General features: G+C 36.8%; 1 protein-coding gene across 3 annotated transcripts in view; it reads right to left on the reverse strand.

Moving 5' to 3' along the window:
• The window catches only part of PRTG (protogenin), a 142,003-nt gene that overhangs the window by 13,023 nt on the left and 108,520 nt on the right, over positions 1-20,460 (reverse strand). The window contains exons 14-21 of one of the 3 annotated variants that reach the window (XM_040492762.1): positions 20,236-20,363; positions 18,834-19,004; positions 10,841-11,023; positions 9,352-9,472; positions 7,663-7,828; positions 5,262-5,366; positions 4,710-4,797; positions 223-4,528 (exon numbers count right to left, since the gene is read on the reverse strand). In XM_040492762.1, coding sequence (XP_040348696.1) covers positions 4,473-4,528; positions 4,710-4,797; positions 5,262-5,366; positions 7,663-7,828; positions 9,352-9,472; positions 10,841-11,023; positions 18,834-19,004; positions 20,236-20,363 — 1,018 coding nt within the window. In that variant the 3' untranslated portion in view covers positions 223-4,472. Of the gene's footprint in view, positions 1-222; positions 4,798-5,261; positions 5,367-7,662; positions 7,829-9,351; positions 9,473-10,840; positions 11,024-18,833; positions 19,005-20,235; positions 20,364-20,460 lie in introns of those variants that run through there. The other 2 variants (XM_040492761.1, XM_040492760.1) reach the window with 2 other exon arrangements.

Raw genomic sequence — 20,460 nt, forward strand, 5'->3', positions numbered from 1 at the left:
CTTATGTCCTGAGCATAAATCAACTTAACACAGAATTCTATGTATGTGTTCTTCTAAACATCAATAAAAGTCACATTTAGACAAGTGGTTGTATATGGTGATCTCCAGAACCCTTTACTCTGTGCTCACAACCCACAAAAATTATTTTGACTATTAAACCAAAGCAATTTTACCAGAGATCCATGTGAAATATTGTCAGGAACAAAGTTTACAAAATATATGTTTAGTCTTAGAAAGATCATGACTCTTTTCCATATATTTGGAACTTTTTCTTTTACATTCAGTATTAAAAATTTACATTCAATGAAATATAAACATATGTGAATCACAGTAGCCACCACTCAAGTGGAACCACATCTGGATATTCTTGCATTAAAAACAGACAAAGATACTTTCAATTTCATCTTTTTTTTGGTGACACTCCTCAAAGGTGTCTTCATATGGACTTGACAAATGATCCTGAGTAGTCAACATGAGCAAGTTTCTGGCAGAAGTCCTTAACAAAGTCTAGACAAACTAATGCAAATCACTGTTATTGTTTCCAATGCTGGCACTGTTCTTGTTTGAAGCCAAGGCAAATAAAGGCATTTCACTGAGCATCTAATTGCCCTGGTGTGCCAAAGCAGATTTTTTATAAGCTACTTAGTGGATAAAGCTGTGTCCTTGCTTTTAGGCTAATCAAAATATAAAACTCCAGATTTCATTTAAAAAATTTTGGTTTCATCTAGGGTTCCCCTAAACTTTGAAATATTAGGCTCCCTTGATGCAGTTAAAATATTTCAACTTATGGACAACTTTCAACAGCTATCAAAGGACGCTCACTTAAACAGTGATATGATTTCTTGGCTTATATAGCCCACTGCTCCCCACAGGTGAGAACATCCCTATTATTAAGGGACTGCCCCAAGCCTCTGAGTTAACCAGGTAATGCTTTAACAAGAGGAAGACTGTACAGGCTAATTCAGGGATTGCCATATGCTCTGGAATGGAAAAACTTGCTGAGATTTCTGTTGACATCTCACACTCAAGGTGATTAGGAAAGAAATCACATCATTTGGCAAAAACATCCTGTGGCTGAATCAGCAGATTTAATGGAAAGTCCCTATGTATGCTATTTGGATACAGACTGGGTTCTGGAGAGACATGTTTGGTTGACATAAAAACAAGAAACAACAGTTTAATGTACAAACAAATGTCTATATGTGGAGATAACCTTAAATATCTTTGGTTTTTTTTTAATTTGCTGATAAAAAGTACTTGAATAAAAACACTGATAAATACCAACATAATCGTATTGCTTTTAATTATGTAAACTTAGCCCTTTGATATCTTTTGCTACTTAAAGCTAGATTCCTAACAGCCTCTAAATAAAATTATTTCAAATCTGCTCATCTTTACTTACAGACTAATCTATATATTTTAATGGTCTTTGGTATGAAAATACTGATGAGCAGAATCTTGTAATATTTGGCATAAAAATGGCATGCGTGTGTCAGTACTTACAGCAAGTAAGTCTTTGGAAAAGAAAACAGTTACCATTTGCATATCAGCCCTGTTGGAATGAAATACCATGAAGTAACACCACTATGAGAGATGAGAACCTTCAGGTTTTAGTTACAGTTTCAGACTTAAGACTTCAAAGAAGCTAGCTTTGGCCAAGTAAAAAGAAGTCTTTGGTGTATACTAAATATCTTATTCAATGAGACCAAAATATTTATCTTTGGTGAAAAGATTTTCTTTTCTCTCCAACAAGTAGTTTCAACAATTTAAAAATACTTTAATACTGTATATGAAGATTTATTTGCTGAAGAAAAAAAAATTACACTTGAAATTCTTTGGAACTATCTGCTGGTAAAGAACTTATTTTAAATGCTCTGGTAACAATAAGGTAGTTGAAATTACTAGTCTATTTAACTACAACAATCAATATAAACCCTATTATTTTGGGTTAGTAAACTACTTACATAAGCTTCATACCTATAGATATTTCTAGTTAATTCAATTTGGGGGGAAATTATAGTCAAATTTTTACCTTCTACTGAAAATTCTTTGGTAACAGGATTATTATGAAAAAAATCTGTGTAAGAACAAAATGAAAAGGTGAAAAAGTAAAAATGTACTGGTAAATAATTAGCAAATAGTTATAGCCTAAAGATCTACAATAACTATGGGCCTATTCATCAAAAGCCAACCAAACAAAATACTTTACTTAAGGGCTTTCAGATCATCTTTTTAGGCTTTTAAAATGATTCAAATTCATGCAGTCCTGGACATATCTTCCATAACCATAAAGGATGATGTTTCAACTTTAGATTTTATTTGCCTTTTAATGAAAGTTTAAAAAATAAAATGAACTCATTGTATTCATTAATTTTGGATGCTGATAAAAGTTGGCCCCACATACCTACTTACAAACCAAAAGACACCATACCCTGTCAATTTGCCCATGCTTGCATGAGGCAGCTTAAAAGTAACAAAATGTTCCCTGAGTACAGGAAAAAAATAACACTAGAATAACTTTAAAAGGAGGTAGTATAAAACAGGAGCTATAAAGGCAGGAGCAGCATTTTCCCTTGCCTCAGATTGTTCACCTAAAGCTCTGCTTTTTTTGTTTTTGTTCTGCCATGAAGCCCAGACTTAGATAACTAAATGGGGACTTTGAATTTAGTTCAGAAGTGATTGCTGGCACATAATGTTGGTCTGCTTCTGAACACATCCAGTTTGGCACAAAACTACAAACTAAGAAACGAAGAAATGCATCATCAGACAATGGGATAGGAGATGATGGAGGCGGGACTATTATCCAGTAATATTCTTTTGATTTTAGAACACCATTTAGCATAGCCTGTCCCCCACCCCCATAAACCAAAGGTCTCAAGGGAAAAATCCATTAAGATTCCTTTTAAAATGAGGTTCAGAAGTCATTTTCAGATAATGTGAAGAACTACTTATGAAAAAATATATATATGAGGCCCCCTTTCTACACCATGTGTTTAATTCTTTTTCCTCTCCCACTGTTGGGTACCTGGTAGGTAACTAACTCATGACTGAAAGAAGGCCTATTCTAAGTGGCTGAGTAAACAGTTTGCTGATTTCAAACCAGCAAGAGGATTAACTCACTCCTGGAGTTAGCATTCCACATTCACAGCATTGACACTGAAAGAAGATTAAATAGAGTACCAAATTCTCTTAAGAATTCAAGAAAATACAAGAAAGGTGGTAGAGCCCTGAATACTTATCCCTAAACAAAATCTGCATAAGAACAAACTAAAATGCTTTGATAAGATGCTATACATCAAAAACAGTTACTGATAAAATCCAAGAAACTCTTAAGGCAACTTCTTGTATTCCTAAATAACTTCATGAATATTAAAAAGGTATAAGGCAAAGAATTTCATAATATAAAACAGAAGGCACTGTTACCATGATAACCTCTAGTTCATTTTATGGTCTACTGTTGCATTTATCTTTATTCTTAAAATTTTATGAAATTTCTTTACCCCCCCTTTTTTTAAAGCCAAGGTGGGATTAAAAACAAAACCAAAAGCCTAACTGATTCTCTTTAAAGATCTGTTTTCTGCATGGAGGTTTACAACTAATTCTGGAAATGTTGAGGATGCTTTGCAAACTACACAGTGCGGCCTTTGGCCAACTGTCAGGCAAAGGGGAAGGGGGAAAAGGCACGGCTCTAGGCAGGCTGAGGTTGGGGTACAGCAGATAAAGCACTCAGACTCTAATGCCCAAAACATAAAGGCCCTTGAAACAATAGTATTCTCTATATGCTACTGAACAGTTCTATTCTCAAAAGAGAGACACTTTCTTTGTTTTGATCATTCATTAAAATCAACAGTCCCACTTTTTCTCTTCTCTGTGGTTTGACAGTCTGCACAGCCAGAGGTATTAAATTATCCAAACCATGCAGATGTCACAGCTTTCTTTAAAAAAATCAGAGCTTCAGATAAACATTCTTACCCATATACCTATATGACTCCTTTGATCACACACACTACACACACAGCAATGAAAACAAAATGCTACTAGGAAGTATCATTGGTTATGTAGCTGAGATAAACTATCACAATAAACGAGGTAACTAAGTTGTCTTCTGAGTTTGCCATCTGGCAAACTGAGGTAGATAGTCAGCAAAGGGGCTTTCAAAAGTCTTCCCTTTGCTCCAGTGATATATTTTATAATCCAGTCAAATATCTTGACTGTCTTTTCACATTGCTGACATTCAAAATACGTGAGTTTAAAAATAAAAAACAAAACACATTCAAAAAAAAAAAAAAGCTGAAATACCCAGTAAGACATCCAAATTTTCACAAAAGGCTTTGGCTCCCTGTTCATTGTCCTTCGAACAGACTTAAAGGCGAGAATACCTGAACATGGCCTCTAGATTGGAAAATCATTCTTATCAAAGCGTAGCATGGCCGATGGTGGCTGCAGAACTGAAGGGGACATTTGCTCAGCATCTAGCGGCACTGCAGGGTCTTCACCCTTCCTCGCTGAGGGATCTCCACCTGAATCACTGCCAGCAAAGGAACTGGAGGTCAGGGGCGTGGTGCTTATAACTGAGGACAGGTGTATCTCATCATTGGACTCGTGGGAGAACCTCCCAGAATCCCCAGTCTCGTGGCTGCCTTCACTATTCGCTGAATGCTCAGTATCAGCTACAACACCAAAGGGTCTTGGGAAGCTGGTTGTCTGACCTGGGGAGCTGGGAGAGTCTTCATCGCTGATTAACACAGTAGTGCCTGGCTGGTAAAAGCAGACCGCTTGAGCAAATCTTCTTTGAGGCTAGACAACAATACATAAGACACTGTCAGTGATGATAGAGTGCTCTTGAAAAATAATATATGGTTTTACATATTCTATATATTTTGAGATAGCAATCTGTTCAAATACATGGGTGAAAGGCCATCATCACAAAGGGATTATCTAAGTCAGTAGTTCCCCACCCAAGTGGCTGTACATCAGAAGTGTCCCAAGGCTTCTTCAGTAATTTTTGATGCATATTCCTGCCCCATCCCTTTCTCCACTGTCCCCCTTTCCCTGCTGAAAACCACAGCTCTGATTACTATTCCAACTGTCACTTCGGTGATCACGCACCATGGATTTCCATAGAGTCATGCTCGAAATTAATAAAATCATATCCAGAGAGAAATGAAAATTAAAGCATTCATTTACATTTTCCTCTCTTTTTAATTATCATTTCATAATACCATGGGTTGCCAAAAATTTTTCTCATTTAGATGGGTTACCTGTTCAACTTTTGTCTTCTTGGAATCTTGGAAAAAAAGCCATTTTTTTTTAGAGTTGTTTTTAATTATAGGACCATAGCTATTAATTATAAGATCAGTTCCTCCCTGGAGAAAAAAAAAGGAGAAAAAGTAAATATTACAGATTTCAGTTTATTTCAGTTTATTTCAGTATATTTCAGTTTATTTCAGTTTAACATGTAATATGTAGTACACAAAATTTTTAAATGTTAAAAGAAAAAACATCAGAGACATCACTGTTTCTTTTTTCACACAAGCAGTACACAACAAATTCAGGGTATTTGTTAGTGATCAAAAAGACATAATAGATTTATTCTTAAGAGAGATATATATGCTGAATTATTTGCTGTGAAGTGTAATAATTCCAAAAATTATTTTCAAACAGTACAGGAAACAAAAATATGAGAAATATACAAGTACAACATGATACTGACAATTATTTGTACATTCATTACATTATTCTTCAACCTTTCCACATATTTGGAAAACTTAAAAAGCAGTGGGGAAGAAAAACAATGGGTCTGCATATGCTCAACACTGCTCAACAATGGCAATAAATGGAGGGTCAGCTCTTAGGCTAAGCCAAGGGAACTGAGAGATCCATTCTCCAAACTGGCTTCTCTGCTTCATATAAGCCTCCCTCTGTTCTGCCTCTTTCTTTCTTTGAGAAAGTGAGCGGGGGAGGGACAGAGGGAGAGAGAAAAACGGTAAGCAGGCTTCGTACCCTCAGCACAGAGCCCGACAAGGGGCTCCAACCCAGGAATCATGAGATCATGACATGAGCTGAAATCAAGTCAGACACAACTGACGGAACCACCCAGGACACCCTCTTTTCACTTTAGATTCTCTCTTTTTTCCCATGTCTTCCTCCCCACACCACTTTTCCTCAGTCCTTTTCTCATATCCAGTTCCAAGTTGGTAACAGAACCCCAATGTATTTTAGTACTTCTTTGCTTATTTAGGAGTTTTAGGATCCAATGTTCTAGATTAATTTGTAATGAGTTGAACGGCTTACATGTGTATCAGAAAACACGAGCTAAACCACCAAATTAAACGAATTATTAATAAATTAATAATTAAGTTATTAATTATTAACAAATTAACTAAATTAAAAAGACAAGAGGAGTAGCAAAAATGAATTCATTATTATTTACTCATATATAGCACTGCGCTAGATACAAGGAGGTTGCATCTGTTAAATATAATTGTATAAAATTTAATATCAACATTTCTTGAGTGTTATTAGACTTCTGTTATTCTAAATTTTAGGGAAGGGCTAGGGAAGAATTTATACTAGGATTTGTCAAACTTTCTCTGTAAAGAGTCAAATAGTAAATATTTTAGATTTTGCAGGCCTTATATGGCCTCTGTCCCATTTTCTTCTCTTCTGTTATATGTTTTTTTCAAACTACCCTTTAAAAATGTGAAAAAGATTCTTAGCTGGTGATCGACTGGCTTGGGCGAGGTTATAGTTTGTGGATACCTGATTTATACCACACTGGTTATGAGAGTATTATAATAATGCATACTAATGTTGCAATGTGACTAAAAATAATTTTCAGTTGGTGTTCCTAATGCTCATCACTGTACTGTTATTACATATAGTGGAAAGGACATGAAGTAACATCCTCCAATGATATTTCTTTACTATATCCAACCTCCTTAGTTTATAAAGGGAAGGATCTTGAGACATCTACTTAGATACTCCATATTTTTAAAAATATTGTTTGTACCTGGAATGTTCTGATGTTCAAGGCAGTCAAAAAAATCAACCAAACTAAGTATAAGAATGGATTAATAAAGGGGCGCCTGGGTGGCTCAGTCGGTTAAGCATCTAATTCTTGACTTTGGCTCAGGTCATGATCTCACGGTTCGTGAGTTCGAGCCCCACACTGGGCTCTGTGCTATCAGCACAGAGCCTGCTTGGGATTCTGTCTCCTTCTCTCTCTCTGCTCCTCCCCTGCTTGCTCTTTATCTCTCTCAAAATAAATAAAAATAAACTTAAAAAAAAAAAAAGAATGGATTAATAAAAAAACTGCATACCCAGTAAATACAAGGCAGCTCAAATTATAGTAAATATAGATTAATGACCCTGGTGTCCTTATCTAAGACATGTTAGTTCCATATAACCACATCTAATCGAATTTATGCTAACTTCTCATTTTTTTCTGTATCTCTCTAATCCTTTACACCTTTATCTATCCTTATCATCTTCTCCCCAAATATTTTATGTAAGGAAAAGGAAACTGTTTTACATTTCTTCAAGTAGAGAATGGATGAAATATGCTCAACATATGATTTTTCAGTAGTAAATTTCACACATAAAGGGAAGACGAACTGAGGGAAGGATTATGCAGCAAATCAGTATCTCAGCTCAGAGTACCTTTGCATCAATGAAGCTGTTTGGCATTATCATTGGCATTAAGGATTCTTCATTTTCTACAGCTCCTTCTAGGTTCTTTCCTACTTCATTTGCACTGGCTAGGGAGGCACTAGTACGAGGTAACTGTTGAGTTCCATTCTGTGCCGTCTTGGAAGCAGATGATTTCCTGAAATATTGCAAGAATAGGAAATCTTCTAATTTCATAGGAGATCTAGACAAATGTACCAAATTTGGTCTATAATCACAACTTCGCAAACAGTGGAGTTCTTCAATGCTTGTTTCTCAAATATCTTTAGAAATGGAGTATTAGATTTTTATATCCCAACTCACTGCTGCAAACTTTTGTGATTTGAAGAACCTTCTGTATTTCTTTTTGCCCCAATATCTGCTTATATAAAATTACTTTTCACACTTAAGAAAAACCTCAATAATAGTACAAAAGTACTATTATTTATTGCTATTGATTATATCAAATTTATCTAGAAAATTATAATTTTAAAATTCACACGTTCCCTTTCAGGTCGACAGATCGTCCATCACACTAACGTAACAATTCAGGTGCCAGTTAATGATGGTAAATTTACCATAGCACTTTTGCAAGATTTAGGTATCACTAAAACAATGTGTAGAAAAATTTTATAAAAAAATTCTTAAAGTGAGAAACCTATACAGCAAAACTAAGCCAGTTAAATATATAAAAGGATGTTAGAATTCTTTCTTTAACATAATATGCTTTCTGAGTACGTTTTTATGCACAAGTACAAAACTTACAGGGTAAATTCTGATAATCAGTGCTAATGGAGGGAGTCTAGTGATAGGGATTATCCAAAAATAATGTGTATCTGAGTTTGCTTTTTAAAAATACAGTAAAAAACTTTAGGATAAATAAAAGCAAAAGCCAAAACATTAAAGGTTAGATACAGACAAATTTACTGAATACTGAGGGTTTAGCCCAAGTCGAACTACAAATAAGACTAACAATTTATACAAAGGACAGATCCCTAATTATTGTATTTGTTTTACCCCATGTCTGGAGAATCCCAAACACATGTCCTGTGGAGGAAGTAAGGGAGGAGCTCTCAATGGCAGGCTGCTTAAGTGTGAAAATATTCCAGAGAGTAAGGAATCTTCTCAATCAGCACATACATCAGATTAAGTGTGCCATTTTAAAAAAGAAACCAAAGGATATATTTTGTACTTCTCAAAATAAAAAGGAAATGAGGAAACTAGGGTCTCACTGAGTATTTTATTGGTGGGGCACTTGGGTGAGTCAGTCGTTAAGCGTGTGACTTTGGTTCAGGTCATGATCTCACAGTTTGTGAGTTCAAGCCCCACGTTGGGCTCTATGCTGGCGGTTCAGAACCTGGAGCCTGCTTTGGACTCTGTGTCTCCCTGTATCTCTGCCTCTAGCCGGCTTGCTCTCTGTCTCTGTCTCTCAAAAGCAAATAGACATTAAAAATTTTTTTTTCTAAATAATATTTTATTGGTACAGTTTTTTCAAAGGGCAAAAAAAATAATCTCCTCCCAAAGTGAGCACATCTGTATAGCAATTAAGAACTGAAATAACATTATTTTAAAGTGGAAAATCCCAGTTGCTCCTGAAGGCCCTTGACTTCAATTTGCTTCTTGTGGTTACTGTAATTTAAATGTTTTTTAACCACCTCAAAGTGTCTAGCAATGGAAACACACCTGGCTTTACTTCTGTATATCAGGATGAGAACGCAGATGAGGATGCAGGTCAAGGCTATGCCAACGCCCACAGCAATGCCAGTCATCGATTTCTGGTCCAGATGGTAATACCCTGAATAAACTAGAAGCAGAAACACATACACTCAGAATCAATCAGAAAAATAAATGGTTCCATTTATCATAATTGATAAATGCTTTTCTATAACTTTTCTTCCTCTCATAGGAAAAATTTTTGGCAGTATCTGTGTCTAAGCAGAAAAGTATTACTCTTTTATTGGTCATCTCAAAGATCAGTTTATCTTCCCATAACGAAGATTCCAAATACAAGTTCTAAATACTACATTATTACATGAAACGTGAACGCCAGTGCATAACTTACAATGCTGAAAGACACAAGGCATATATGTTTCTTGATGAACCAAAGGGTAGCTTTCATGTCATATTACCTTAAAAGCAGATCTTGTATATTAAAGATTAGTTTTCCATGTATATGTTTGCATTTACTTACCAGGGCTCCTCCAACTTTAATGTGCACATGATCACTAGGAGATATGTTAAAATACAGATTCTGATTCACTACATTGGGGGTGGGGCCCATGTTCTGCACATCTAATCTAACAAGCTCTCGGGTGATACTCATGCTGCTAGTCCCTAAACGCTCTGAGTAGCAAGGTATTTGAGAAGTGAATATGAGCCTCGCTCTCCTTTCCCATGATAAGGTAGCTACCAGTGCTACCTCCCTCCAGTGCTTAAAGCTCTGCCCTCTTTTTTTTTTTCGCTCTCTCCTTCCCTGTCTTTCTCTTCTCTCACCACCCCCCTCCCCACACACACACCTGCACACACAGCAGTAAGGTACTGAATGACTATCCGAGGAGCTACGAGCCCTGTCACGTTCAGCTGGCATTTCCTCCATTTAAAGCCCCTCCCTCTCCACAGGCCCACTTCCCCAAAGAGGAGGAAAAGAAGGTGGCTTGTCCTGTACCACAGGAGGCCCTGGTTTCCTTCAGGACATGACAATTGCCCTGAATGGAGTGAGGGTGTCTCTTTAAAGATATTTCTTCTATTTATTGTTTTTCTGGAGAGAAACAAGTTTCTCTCTGGAAAGGCTGTTTTTCTGTGGTAAAAACTCTTAATGAAAACCATGCTTTCAGCTTGAACACCACAACCAGCACTGCTGTTTATTTCCACAAAACCTCTCTGGAAGCCTACTCCCATTAGTCCTCGGGCCGTGTGGCTTTTTTGTCTTGGTGGCTGCACAGCTGGGAAGAGAAGTAACTGGGACACAGTAGTCTGAAAACTGCAGTTAATTCTGAGGTAAAGTTTGTTTACTTCTAGAATGCAGGGAACAGCCATGGAGCAACAACTCAAAGAGCTGAGTGCAGGTTTAGGGGTATGGCCATGCTAGGAGAGGAAAAACAGTACAGAAGAGCTGAAAAAAAAAATACTGTATGTTCTTAAGAAAAATCAGTGACTGTGGCAGTATACAGACCTTTGGCATCAGCAGAATCCAAACGCTTGGGCCTCTGATTTGACTCAGAGGTTTCCTTTGGAAGGACTGCCAGTTCCACAGAATTTGAAAAGGGTCCTTCTCCCACCTCATTTGATGCAGATATCTTGACAATGTACACATTTCCTGCCACCAGGTTTTCTAGCAAAGCCATGGTTATTGCCCCTATAAATATATCAAATTACAAATTTAAGTAAACCTTATTTATCTTTTAAAAAAACACACAACCATGACCCTTTATTTGAAAAATGTTTTCCTGATTATAAAAGTAACACATGTTTATTGTAGAACATTTAGAAAATACAGATATAAATAAGGTGACAATCTCCCTTTGTTAACATTTTGGTTTATTTGTGTGTGTGTGTGTGTGCGCGTGCACGCACATGCATGCGTGTTCGTGCATACATGCATACACACTGTACATGTAGGAGTACATATTTACTACATGAATTTTTTATATTTTAGAGTTTTCACTTAACGTTGTACCATGTGAACTGCCTCTATATAATCCTTCTCTGTAATTTTGTTTTAGGAGTTTTTTAAAGTTGTATGTATTTTTGTTTAGGTTTTTATATAATGTTTTTTATCCCCTCAGATTTTATATATACATAAAATTTGCTCTTTACATACGTATGCACACAAACAGCATTAAAAATTCTTTAGAATATTTCAAACATAGTATTCTAAAGAGAAAAAAAAACTCTTTAGAATATTTCAAACAAAGAGAGAATGGTACAATGAACCCAGATTCAACAGTCATAGTTAGATTTTTTAAATCCAATGTGAAAGTCTTTTTTTCTTTTAGAAAAAGGGATGTTTAGGGATCCTTTAGGAATGTTTAGGGATGCCTGCCTGGCTTAGTCTGTGGGGCATGTGACTCTTGATCTTGAGGTCGTGAGTGTGAGCCCCACACTGGGTACAGAGATTACTTAAAAAAATAAACAAGAAAAACGGAAAAAAAAGAAATGTTTAAACTATTTATAGTAATCAGTTGTGACAGAGGATCTTGTTCTTACTTCTTAAATTAGAAACAACACAATTATTTTTGAAAGTATGAAGATATTTCTCACTCTCTCAATTATCTAAAATTTCTTAAAAATAAACAGGAAGGAAAATGCCGAAGTTATGTAGGAACCTCAGAGTGTTGAAGACCTAGATCTTAGATTAACTATCGAAACTACCACTGATATTCTGCTTAGCATCTACTATCCTCCAAAGGAACCATCACTTAAATTTATATATATATATGGTATCAAAAGATCTTTCCTCTGTTGGCATGATGGCTAAGAAGGATTCCTATATGTGTACTGTTATTACTTGTGGGGTTTCTCTGCTCTTGCTCTGCCACTGCACTGAAGTATTTTTTTACAAAAGGAATTCCCACCCTAGGAATTAATTCTAACGTTAATAATGTAGATGTAAGAGTGTCCAATGAGAAAGTTGTCCCAAGCCTGCATTTGTGGGCTGATATTCACAGGGAACCTAGTTTCCCTAAGATGACTTCATCTCACTTTTTCCCCGACTCAGAGCATCCTTATAATGGGCGATGGACATTAAGGAGGGCACTTGCTGGGATGAACACTTGGTATTATATGTAAGTGATGAATCACTAGGCTCTACTACTGAAACAAATACTACACTGTATGTTAAATAACTTAAATTCAAATAAATAAATTAAAAAAAAATAATAGCTTCAAAGAGCTTATAGCAGTCACCCCCAGGCCAGACCTCACTATTCTCCTACACTTGCTAGAGTATATTTCATTATGCAAGTGAAATGTGGGGTGATCTCAGAGCTCAGGTCATGATTCAGAGGCCACCTCTGAGGTCACATGGTGTGAGGCAGCTGAACCAAGTAGCTACGCGAGGGCTGAACATACTTGTTTTCATGTTCTCTGGTTTCAGCTTGGCCTGAAGACAGTGTGAGCTACATGAGTACACAACTGTTAAATAAACAAACTGACCCTTATTTAGAATCAGGAAGAGTCTTTCTATGGCTACCATATTCTCAGCCAGGTGAATTAAAAAAAACAAAGATGTATTGTGACAGGTTACAGTTAACTAGAAGGAAAATCATTTCAATTTCTTCACAATAGACATATACATAAATTGAGTTTTCATTTTAGCATAGAATACTTTACATTAATTTTTTAAAGTGCTTGGAAAAAACCAATCCCTACCTGAAATTAAAAATCTTTTCATTTAAGTTTTATAAACAGATAAGCTGTGTGGACGCGTCCCATGAAAAAATCGTCCTTCACACAAAAAAGGAAACTAACATTCTGGCTGCTTTCTGAAGAACAAAACCATTTACTCAAAGCAGTTCCCAAATGTTGAAGTGATATGCCTGTCCCTGTATTCTCTCAGCAGACTAGCTCAATCTCAATTAATGTGACTACTCTGGTCCACAGCTGTTCACATGTATCTTAATCTTTAGCTGTTCTGGAGTTTCACAAACCAGACAGTACAATAGCTTCAGTGTTGGATCAATGTTGATCAAATGCTGGCATGCTCCCAACTATGTAATTTGTGACTTGGGGCACATTACTGAACTTTAATTTCCTCATGGGGGCAATAATTCCCACCTCATATAATTATTAGAAAGCATTAAATAAACTACCACTGGCAAGTCTCTGACATAAGTGTATACACTCAGTGAAAGGGAGTCTTCTTCCTCACCTCTGACCTTCCCTTCTTTCCCTTCTGGAAGACAGAAATATTTTGCACATTTGAACAGCTTAAGGTGGCTAGCATAATGCTTCATATATTTCTCAGTAAACACCAACTGAACTTCTATTAAAATATGAAATACCTGTCACCAAAGGAGTGTTCATTTAGGATAAAAAAGCACGGGAAAAGATTTTGAGGCTGGAGAAGCACTCCAGAATGCAGTCTCAGAACTCACTTCTGTCTTCACTAAGTGATTGTTTTCCAGTCCTATAGTTTTAAAGATCACGTACATGGTGATTATCTCTTAGTTATACCACTAACTTTTCCACACCTCTCCCATGAATTTAACCCTCACACTGATTAATCAACCTCTGTACTTGAAAAAACCAAGCCTTTGATTTATCCTGTCAATTTTGCTTCTCATTTTTCCTTACACTCCGTATCAATCTGCAGCAAATCTAGCATGCTGTTGTTTCAAATTGTTTTCTTAGAGCTTCTTACTACCTTCCTCATGATCACTCCTGTCCAAATGCCCATTAACTCTCACATGGACAGCTGTATGTCCAATGGTCTCTTCAACTTCTACACTTACCTGCTTATAATCAGTTTTTCAGGTGGTTGCCAGAGTAATCCTTTAAAATTTTTTTTAAGGTTTATTTTTTTTATTTTGAGAGAATTGTGAGTGCGAGTCAGGGAGGGGCAGAGAGAAAAGAGAGAATCCCAAGCAGGCTCTACACTTTTAGTGCAGAGCCCAGTGCAGGGCTCTAACTCATGAATCATGTGACCATGACCTGAGCCAAAATCGGACGCTTAACTAACTGAGCCACACAGGAACCCCCAGAGTAATCCTTTCAAAATGTAAATCTGATCAAAGTCTCCAATGTCTTCCATCTCTCCTAGAATAAAATGTGTGGTCTACAAAGTCCAGCCTATAAGATCTGCCCTTGGTTTCCTTCCCCCTGATCTTCTACTGCTTGCTCTGTCCCTTACTCTAGCCTCTCTGGCCTTCTTGTTCCTCTAACATGCTAAGCACACTTCTGTCTCACGGCCTTTGTACTTCTTCCGATATCCACATGGCTCTGCTCAGATGACTTTTCTTCCAAAAGAACTTAACCTTACTACCTCCATCACTTTGTCTCTTCCCCCCATTGTAGCTTTCTTTATAACATTAGGACATACCTGAACATTTACATATTTGTTTGTGTGTTACCTGAGATATAAGTTTCAATGGGGAAGGAACACTGTTTTGTTCACTGTAGTACTGCCAATGCCTAGAAAAGAGCCTGTCACACAGTAATCTCTCAGTAAGAATTCATTTAATAAATCAATTTGTTCCTACTATTGGTATTCTATTTGGCAAATGTTGAGTTAAATGGATTCCTTTACTGAAGGACTTTAATTTCCAGTGTGAATCCCGAATAGGCAGAAATGATATCTTTATTTAGACCAAATTTATTTATTCATAGAACTTTTTTTTTTTTTGAACAAGGGACATCTTGGATAATCTTGGGACACTCACGTTATGAGAAATAGAGTTCAGGAATTGCTATAGTATAGGGCATAATTTCTCAGTGCCTTTTAGATTTTAAAATAATTGACTAGTTTGTGATGATTTACTGCAGATTGGGAAGGTAAAGACTATAATTTCTGAATCACTTTAAATTATACACAAGTATAATTTCATATCACATTTCTGCCCCATCATTTCACCATGTACAATTTTAGCCACAAATATCATCTGGTCATCATGAACATTTTTTTTAAATGTTTTCACTAATGGAGAGGACTGGGTCACTCACTCGGTTGAGTGTCCAACTTCAGCTCAAGTCATGATCTTACACTTCTTGGGTTTAAGCTCTGCGTCAGGCTCTGGGCTGACAGCTCAGAGCCTGCAGCCTGCTTTGGAATCTGTGTCTCCCTCTTTCTCTGCCCCTCCCCTGCTCACACTCTATCTCTCTCTCTCTCAAAAATAAACATAAAAAAACATTTTTTTTAACGTTTTCACTAACGAGAAAATCTTATTCCACTTGGTAATAAATATGTGAGTTAAATATACACATAAAATGTATAATAAAATATGTATAGAAGATTAATAGACATATAGGAAAGAAATACTGATATTTTTCCTCTTCCTTTTCCCTCATCTTTCTATCCTTTTACCTTTTCTGGAAGTTGCCATAATTAGACATGAAAGACCATTTTACATTCTATTTCTTTCTTTAAATGTCATGTTGTGTTTTTTGCTTTTGGTTTAAAAAGGGGCGTGCCTCAGGGGTGCATGGGTGCCAACCTCAGCGCGTTGAGCATCTGACTTCGGCTCAGGTCATGATGTCACAGCTTGGCTCAGGAGTTCGAACCTCGCATCCAGCTCTGTGCTGACAGCTCAGAGCCTGGAGCCTGTTTCTGATTCTGGGTCTCCCTTTCTCTCTTCTCCTCCCCCACTCACGTTCTGTTTCTCTCTCTCTCTCCCTCAAAAATAAATAAACATTAAAAAAATTTTTTTAAATAAAAGTGGATGACTCAAACCATTTATGTTTTTTGCTCTCAAAAAAATAAATTCAATGTTTTTTTTTTACCTATATTATTCATTTTGTCCTCTATGAAATACTAACATTAGCTATAAAAAGGCGTTCTCTATACTTAACAAAAGACAAACGCTTTTTGCTATGAATGTGTCTTAAAATCACAAAAGTAGGATAATGGCAAAAATAGATTTTTTCTCCCATGCATGATTATATAGTTAGAAAGGCTTATACAGATGTAAAAACCTACAAGTACAATCCATTTCACTACTGGGTCATCAGTGAGGCAAAATACTGTTTTCTGAACCTTGTTTGAAACTGACAAATGAATGCAATGAAAGGAACCAAAACAAAATACTGTTTCTTTTTAGCCAGGTACAAATGAAGAGCTAAAGGGAATATGTACTTCTGTGATAAATTACTTACTTATAAGATTAATTACTTATACATAACACCTCATTAAATCAAGTTTGTCAAATGTGTCAATAAATCATTTTGGAATTAACTAAAACTAAAGTATACATTAAAAGAATACTGTGGTAGCCTGTAAGACTAATAGCCCTAAATAAATGGTGCCTCTGTCTATCCACACCCAAGGGCAGTGCTCTCCCACACTAACTCTGGGCTTGCCTATCTGATTTGCCTTGCCCAGTGGGACATTAGCAAATATGAAACAAGCACAGGCTTGCAAAGCTTTGTACGTGCAGCTTCCTCCCTCTCCTCCTGATGCTGGAACTCTCTCCTGCTGTTTTTAAGCTACCCATACTCTGTTGAAATCATGAGATGATTTTAGTCTCATGAGTGACCTCAGAAGAGACCAAAAGAAAGACTGCCCAGCTGATCCCAGTCCAAATTGCTGACTCACAGAACTGTGAGAAAATAAGATGGCTAATTTTTAAAGTGGTTTGTTAGGAAGCAATAGATCAATTGATACACACATAAAACTGCATTGCTGTCAAGTACTTATTACATTCAAGTTTCTTCAGTGACCAGGAAATCATTACTTAGTGGAGCTTCTACAGAATGAAAAATATGAATATATGACTATTAAAATTCCAACTAAAGTCACCACTTGTTTGTTTTACGTTTGCATAGAGAGTTTTATATTATATCCACACGAGTTTTATATTATATCCACACCTATTTTATTTATTTTTTAAAAAAAAAAATTTTTTTTTCAACGTTTATTTATTTTTGGGACAGAGAGAGACAGAGCATGAACGGGGGAGGGGCAGAGAGAGAGGGAGACACAGAATCGGAAACAGGCTCCAGGCTCTGAGCCATCAGCCCAGAGCCTGACGTGGGGCTCGAACTCACGGACCGCGAGATCGTGACCTGGCTGAAGTCGGACGCTTAACCGACTGCGCCACCCAGGCGCCCCTATCCACACCTATTTTAATTAGGTAAATACTCCCTTCAAAAGGCAAAATGTATGAAGAAATATAAACACTGTAAAGTGTTTAGAATATGTAGATGGCCAACAAATTTCCTTCTTAAAATCCTTAAGTTTTTAATTGCTTGGCAAGCTGTTCTTTTCCCAGTATGCATGTCTAAATTAAGGAAGCGCCAAAATAATAAAGCTTTACCATTTATGTGATGGCCCATCTGAAAATTGGTATGTGGACTTTTCCAAATGGAAGATTCAAAAATTTAAAAAGGATAGAATGATAAAAGCATGCAGTAAGAATGTTAAAACGTTTTAGAATTTAGTTTTTCTCAGCTAAAAACAAAAATCAGTGTTACAAAAATTAAATCCAGTGTTCCTATGTCCCATTCAGCTTTTCCCTGTACTTAAGTGGACCCTAGTTATTTATATGGGCCAATTTATTTGTATGTGGGCCTTTTTAGTAGCTGTATTCAGGTCTGCTACCTTCAACCAGGTCTTCTTCCAGCGTTTGCTACTCCAGGGTAAGACACGCCACCACCAGAAATCTAGTAATCATCTGTAACGATTCTCCCTTCCTTACCCCTCTCCTTCTCTACATAAACTACCCAGTCCTGTCAAGTTCACCTCCCCTGTATCTTTTGACTGTCCTCTCCTTTCCATCTCAATCCTCAGTGATCTCATCCAGGCTTATTGTCTCTTTCCTGGACCACTACAGTCACCTCCTAGTCTCTGTATTACTCTTACCCATTTCTCCTGGACCAAACCCCTTCTATTCACAATATTCAAAAGTGATCCTTCTGGAATGTGAATCACATGCTCATGCTTAAGATATGCTAATGGCTTCCCAATGCTCTCTGAATAAAACCCCAGTGCTTGAGGCTCTGGGGAGCTCAGTCAGTTGAGCTTCCCACTCTTGATCTCAGCTCAGGTTATGATCTCACGGTTGGTGAAACAGAGTGCAGAGCCTGCTTGGGATTCTCTCTCTCCCTCTCTCTGCCCCTTTCCCACTCATGCTTTCTCTCTTAAAATAAAGAAATAAGTAAATAAACATTAAAAAAAAAAAAAAGCCCTGGGGAGCCTGGGTGGCTCAGTCAGTTGAGCATCTATCTGACTTAGACTCAGGTCATGATCTCACAGTTCGTGAGTTCGGGCTGACAGCTCAGAGCCTGAAGCCTGCTTTGGATTCTCTGTCTCCCTCTCTCTCTGCCCCTCCCCCACTCATGCTCTGTCTCTCTTTCAAAAATAAACGTTAAAAATTTTTTTTAAAAGCCCAAATCCTTAATAATTTGTTACTTGATAAATATAAATTTAAAATAAACTAGATCCTTCTTTCCATTTGTTTCCTTATCATCAGTAACCTTACTTTCCATCTTCGTTGAGAATTTAGGATATTTACCTTCTCGGTGTAGGACCTGCCATTCTCCTGCAATCCAGGCCTTCCTGGATGCATACAAGATGGTATAGCGTGTGACCACGGTCTCTGGGCCATCAGGGGGTTTCCAAGAAACCAGAGCAGTGTCATCCTCTATCAAGGTCACTTTTACTCCAACCGGTGGGCCTGCTGGGGCTGTGCACACATGTAAAAAATACTGTATTACCAGGATTAAATGGTGATAAACACTCAAATACCCAGTTAATAGATGCATAGTCATGGAAAAGAGTTAGAAAAACTAGAAACCACTATAAAAAAATCTCAGAATCACAGCTATTACAGATCACTAGTGATAAGGGTAAAATATTATTTTTTTTCTTCTTTTTCTGAGAGGTAATTTCATTTTTATAATGTTTAAAACATCATGAAAAAGGATATGGTAGATTCCTAGATGGGGAATTACTGAATCAGAGGGTGTAAGCATGTTTAGGACTTTTGATATTGTTTTGCCAAACTGATAACTAGAAAAGTTTACAATTCCACCAGTAGCAACTGCCCATTAAATATTGAGTCTCATACCCCATTTAGGTATTGAATTTAAACTACATTTATTACTAAAATGTACAGAATATATATTTAGCTGATCCAGGAAGCCACTGAAGGAAATACTTCTGAGATCAAATTTTTAGTTATTCTCCAAAAAGTTGTGAATCAGTGAGTTTACAGGGCAGACTTTAGACTAATGATTTGTATCTGGGAAAGCAGTAAAGTCTTGGGATTTTAGGTGACCCCAGTTTAATATGAACTAAAAGTATGAAGAGCTGGGTTTTGGTACCACATCACATATGGGAATACAGCCAAAACCACAGTAAACAGGCCCTATGTTCACTGGAGTAAATGTCCTTCCTTTGTTTCTCTCAGCATAATTAGAACAGAGCCGCAATGGTCCTTATATAGATCATCCATTCCTTTACCTTCATCCTACAGAAAAGGAAATGCAGTCCCACAGACATGAAATACCTCAGCAAGAGGCACAGGTAAGCTACAGAAATGGTGCTCAGTCAGGGATCACATTCACCACACTGTGCACATAACCTACCACTCACATTTGCTCTAATGTGGGCTCCTAACATCATTAAATACGCTATTTCCTTCCATTTTTAATTATTTGGGTGCAGTCTTGAATAGCACACCTGATTTTAGAAAATTTAATGTTCCCTAAAGAGAGGGGCTAGACTTAAGCCCATCTACTTGTGCAATACATGCGGTAAGAGGAACTTTTAAAAAAATATATAATAAAAAAAAATAAATTTCAAAAGTTAAGAAACAAAACAAATGCATACAGATCAACCAAGGTGGCAACAAGGGTAGTATCTTTTTTAAAGCGACACATATATATTTTTACACATTTAGATAACTGTTTTACCTTCTGGAAGCGTAGAATGGTAGACAACAGGGCTCCAGGGACTGGAAAGCTGATCCACATGCAATCGTACAGCAAATTCATATTTGGTGTTGGGTTCTAGACCCTGAACTAACATGTGAGTTTCTGATCTATAATAACAAGCAATGAAGTTGTTAATGCTGGTAGTGCATTGTTTCTAAAAGATTATCAGTATTTCCAGTCAATATAGGTAAAGCATACTGTTCT

Source organism: Herpailurus yagouaroundi, unplaced genomic scaffold (assembly GCF_014898765.1).
Source record: "Herpailurus yagouaroundi ecotype Mexico unplaced genomic scaffold, PumYag 184, whole genome shotgun sequence".
Classification (NCBI taxonomy): Eukaryota; Metazoa; Chordata; class Mammalia; order Carnivora; family Felidae; genus Herpailurus; species Herpailurus yagouaroundi.